At 46.6% G+C, this 5,134-nt stretch overlaps 1 protein-coding gene across 1 annotated transcript; it reads right to left on the bottom strand.

Moving 5' to 3' along the window:
- Nucleotides 1–2,065: 2,065 nt before the first annotated feature.
- On the bottom strand, nucleotides 2,066–4,332 carry LOC103635879 (Acid phosphatase/vanadium-dependent haloperoxidase-related protein). The gene is made up of 2 exons (XM_008658261.3): nucleotides 3,409–4,332; nucleotides 2,066–2,434 (listed from the first exon to the last, which is right to left on the bottom strand). Exons 1-2 carry the CDS (start codon nucleotides 4,219–4,221, stop codon nucleotides 2,273–2,275), a joined length of 975 nt encoding a protein of 324 aa, XP_008656483.2. The 5' UTR covers nucleotides 4,222–4,332; the 3' UTR covers nucleotides 2,066–2,272.
- Nucleotides 4,333–5,134: the final 802 nt, after the last annotated feature.

The following is a 5,134-nucleotide window of genomic DNA, read 5'->3' as shown; positions in this document are numbered from 1 at the left end:
AAGAAATTTGTGGTACCCATCAATCGGCTCCAAAGATGAAGTGGCTGTTGCGAAAGTCTGGTTTTTATTGGCCTAACATGAGAGCTGATTGTTTCAAGTACTACAAGGGTTGCCAAGTGTGTCAAAAATTCGGCGACCTACAGTTGGTCCCTGCAGCCGAATTACATCCTATCATCAAGCCTTGGCCTTTCAAAGGATGGGGTTTAGACTTTATTGGAGAAATTCATCATTCATCATCAAAGGGGCATCGGTTCGTGTTAGTTGCCACTGACTACTTTACTAAATGGACTGAAGCCGTTGCTCTGAAGAACATGACACATAAGGAGGTAATTGAGTTCATAACTGAGCATATTATTCATAGATTCGGCATTCCTCAGACCTTGACTACAGATCAAGAGACTTCTTTTATGTCAAAGGAGGTACATGAATTTGCTGAATTATATAGAATTAAGTTGCTTAATTCATCTCCATATTATGCTCAGGCCAATGGACAGCCCGAGTCTAGTAATAGGACATTGATTAACTTGATAAAAAAGAAGATATCTGGTAATCCTAAATATTGGCATAAAATTTTGTCTGAAGCCTTATGGGCTCACAGAATATCTAAACATAGTGCTACTAAAGTATCTCCTTTTGAGCTTGTCTATGGGCAGAAAGCAGTGTTGCCTGTGGAAATAAGTTTGAATGCTGTTAGGTTCGCCAGAAAAAATGATCTAACCGTCATGGATTATTATAATTCAATGATGGATAATATTGATGAGGTGACCGACAAGAGGGTGATAGCTTTGGGAGCAATAGAAAAGGATAAGATTATGGTAGCCAGGGCTTACAACAAGAAGGTCAAAACAAAGTCATTTCAAGTAGGGGACTTGGTGTGCAAGAACATCCTGCCTCTAAGGAATAAAGACCGGAAGTTTGGGAAATGGTCGTCAAGCTGGGAGGGTTCTTATAAAGTAAAACAGGTAATGTCGGGTAACGCCTATTTACTACAAACATTGCAAGGCAAGGATTTGCCCAAGGCTTTGAATGGGCGTTTCCTCAAGCATTACCATCCTAGTATGTGGCAAGATGTCTAAGAGAACCGATGTAATCACATTGAGTTAGTTGCTTTTGGTTTGCTCAGCTCCACCAAAGGCAGAGGGGCATATGTTGAGCACCAAATTGAGAAGGGCGGATGGTCCGGCCCCGAGGCCGGACGGTCCGCGCAAGCGCAGAACAGATTAGGGTTCCGAGTTTTGTGCTACGGTTGTTAGCTAGATTCGCGGGATTCGTTCGGAAATTAATTTGTAAAAGGTCCAGCCCCCTCCTCTATAAATAGAGAGATATACGGCCGATTTGTAATAATCAATCGAATCAATAAAACTTCTATCTCGCATTTATTTCCTGTGCAATTAGGAGTAATTCTAGTCTAGTTCTAGTTTAGCCTCTCAATCCCCAAATTCTCCGCTTCTCTTCGACTCTACGTCGACTAGAGAAGTCTAGGTCGGCCTGCCCGAGCCTAGACAACTCCTAGGATCTCTCCTCCCTGACGGGGTCCCTTCTGGGAGCGAGATCCAGGCGCCGCCGGCGATCTTCCGCCGCCCCTACGCACGCACGGACCGTCCAATCCTAGGGCGCGGACCGTCCGGCCGTCAGGCAGGAAACCCTAGCCCCTGCATCAAGTTGCGGACCGTCCGGCCCCTGGCCGTGGATCGTCCGCGCCTGACCAGAGAGCACCACCACGGTTCTTATTGAGTGTTTGGCGTTCCAAAAAGGCGTCAACAGAACAGATGGTTAGCTCATGACAATGGTACGGTCTTGTTAGTTAATAGTAGCAGCATACTAGGATCATGACAAAGGAACCGATGCATGGCTATCAGTCGGCATACGTGTGACAGACAAGTTCCATCGGCGGTGGTAACTGAAAGCAGAGTCCACTTCATCATATGTAAAAGCAGCACATCACCAAAAATTACAAGTTCCTGATGTACAGATGTCTACCTGTTCAAGTACCCAAACGGTGATAGAAGAGCTCGTACCATACATCCCGATGCATATAAATAGTGTCACATGATAAACAGCGACATTTGGATCACAAATAAATCGAGCCTCAACTTGGCATTGACATTCGAAAGGACGGATATCTTGATTGTTCCGTACTATCAGGTTACATATATACAGGGAAATCAAACAGTCAAGACCAAATACTTTCCCGGTCACTGGTTACGCTACATGCAAAATCCACGTGATGGAATAGTTTCGTTTCTGGGTCATTCATACAGTAATAACAACATCAAACGGGAACAATGCAACCTTGGCAGCAATACCAGGCCACCAAGATGCCCAAAATTGCTCCAGCAAAGACCTGTGACGGAGTATGTCCTAACAGCTCCTTGAGTTTTCTTTCACTAATCGGATGGCCTTCAAACAGGTCCTCAACGATCTTATTGAGTACCTGTGTGATTGTAATGCGCATATTAGTAAACGACATAAGGCAGATACCATGGAATTCGAGGATCAAAACTTCCTTCAAAACGCATAGCGGGGTAGCATCCAGGAAAAAGTACCACATCATAACCTATCATGTTGTGCTTGGTTGATGTGATTCGAAGCATGTCTAAACATAGTTCAGTTGTCAAAGTACAATAACTGTTATGAAATGCCTACACAGCACGTGCTGCTAGGTTGATGGCCGTCACAACTCACAATGTCTTATAATTGAATAGCATCGACAAAAGTAGTCTCAGCAAATATAACTGAGGACATGAATGCATTTCTTCTATGTAGGCTCATCGGGCCACAGGCCAGTCTATGACTGCTATTTGCAAGGTGATGCACCAGCCGAACTGCCAAATGACAACGCCTTTTAGTATATGAGCTGCTAGCTATATGGTCAACAGAACTTTAGGAGCAGAGTCCTATAATGGATCTAAAGCCACCAAGCCGAAGTCCTAAACATCCTGTAACAAAGCTAACAAAGCATGAACGCGTCACCATGTTTAATAATGAATGTTAAGTTACTAAACTACATACAGTGGCATCGCAATTATCACACAGATGATATACAGACCCAGAAAATGGAAACTATAAAATCCAAGCCACATTGACCAGTAAACAGCCATTCTCTTAGATTTAACTGTTTGTTTCAGGATTACGATATCCAACCAATCACACAATAATATACATGATATCCCAGTAACTAACAATCGGTCAGCAGACTAAATATAGTGATAGATGACAAACGTAGCCGTTGCCTTCTGATTTTAGTGGTATGAGAATTACACTTTGCTGCAGAGTATCAAAACGGTTTTCCTCAGACTGCAAAACTAGCTCAACGAAAGCAAGATTTCCCAAACGAATTGCATAATGCCACCAAAACATTGCAAGGAAGGGAAAAAAAAAGGCAAGCGAACCATGAGCTGCTCTCACCTCGGCCTGCATTCCGGCGTGGCGCCTGACGCCCGTGGCATCGTACATAACTATCAGAGTGAAACCGAGACAAACAGGGAAGAGCGCGTCGCTGACACCATGGCAGAGCGCGACGGAAGCAGTGAGCGCGGTGCAGAGCGCGGTGTGCGAGGACGGCATCCCGCCGGAGCTGAAGAGCATCCGCAGGTCCCAGCGCCGCTCGACGACGGAGGTGAGAAGGGCCTTGGCGGCCTGAGCCGCGGCCCACGCCAGCAGCCCCGACACGAAGGTCGGGTTGGCCGCCAGCGCCAGCAGGTACGGGCTCTCCCGCGCCTTGGTCACCGCTGCCGCCGTGGTGCTCATGAGCAGCGTCCCTATCCCGGCGCCGCCCGTGGTCGCGGCCGCGAGGTCGGGGAGCTCCCGACCCGCGCGGCCGCCCCGCAACGCGGCGGCGAGGAGCCGGGCGAGCGACGGCGAAGGCGCGGCGGCATCGGCGGCGGGAACGGGGGCTGAGCCTGAGGCTAGGGTATGGACGGCGTGGCGGCGGCACGGGGGCGTGCTGAGGTGCCTGGAGACCGGGTAGAGAATTGTCGGGAGTAAGAGTGCCCTAGCGAAGCGGCTGGAGCTGAGCACCTCCATTGCTTCTGCTCCGCATCGCTGCGCGGCGGAGCGGGCCGTGGCGATTGGGCTTGGGTTAATACCAACACGTCCATGTACAGAAATACCCCCGCGCTTCACGACGCGTGGCGGCGCCGGAGAGGTCTGTCGCCGAGGGGCGTTTTCGGTAGCACGCCTGCACACGAAGCGGCCAGGGGACGAGGGGGTTTCTGGCATATTATTTTCGGCGAAGATTGTGGGGACTGGTCGGAGTCGCGGTCGCGGCCAATGGAAGCTGGTACAGGTGGCTGGGCTTCAGTTTCGCCTGCATGAATTTGATTTGAATTTTATATTATCAACTCCAGTCCAGTACGTACGAGTGCTTGGCACGAGAAACAGACATGGGCTGCGGTACCTTAGTGGGCCAATTATAGATTGAGAAATGTGTGGTGGTGCCATTGTGACGCGAACAGTGAAAAAGAGGGGAAATGTTTTCCTCCATGCAAATTGCAAAAGGCCGTGATTTTTTTAGTTCATGAAAATGCAGCCAGTAGGAGTACTCGATGTGATGGGTTTCCACACCAGCATATGCTGTTGTTTTATGCCCAGTTCTTCGTCCGCCTTGAGTTTCTTTTTTTTTTCTTTCTAGTCTCCAACAGATTCTTCTAATCAATCACGTAGCAAATCTGCTAGAGACTATTGGATGTTTTTAAGATGGATATCAATACCTGAATTATTTATGCTTTGGAAAAATTTCAAATATAATATCCTCGGTTAGTGTATAAAATTTGAAATGAAAACTCAATTGATGCGAAGTGAAATAAAATAAGGCTGATGGCAAATAACATACTTCAGATCAATAACAATAAAAATCTCAAGAACTGTTGCGGGTCATGAAAATAATAAACGCTATGAACCACAAGAATTAGTAGAGAGCAAGTCGAAAAAGGAAAAAGAAGTCCAAGAACATTATCTTGCTGACTTCATTTTTGATCCATGCCTAATAAGCATCTTAAAAAAAGACTGGACCAGTAAATCTTGAGATCAATAAAATAGTCATAGTCGTTTTGCTACCTATGAAAACAATAAAATTTCAACTCCTTGAAATTTAGAACGATTTTAGAAAATGTGTGCACGTACCCTAAGTCAA

Source organism: Zea mays, chromosome 8 (genome assembly GCF_902167145.1).
Source record: "Zea mays cultivar B73 chromosome 8, Zm-B73-REFERENCE-NAM-5.0, whole genome shotgun sequence".
NCBI lineage: Eukaryota > Viridiplantae > Streptophyta > Magnoliopsida > Poales > Poaceae > Zea > Zea mays.
Note: the sequence above shows the minus strand (reverse complement) of the source record. Positions and strands in the feature narration are given on the sequence as shown.

Bases quoted from the DNA above. Each gene is read 5' to 3' on its own strand.
- LOC103635879 (XM_008658261.3), bottom strand. From the start codon at position 4,221: ATGCCAGAAACCCCCTCGTCCCCTGGCCGCTTCGTGTGCAGGCGTGCT. The intron at 2,435-3,408 runs GTGAGAGCAGCT...ACAATCACACAG, and splicing joins ACGCCGGAATGCAGGCCGAG to GTACTCAATAAGATCGTTGA.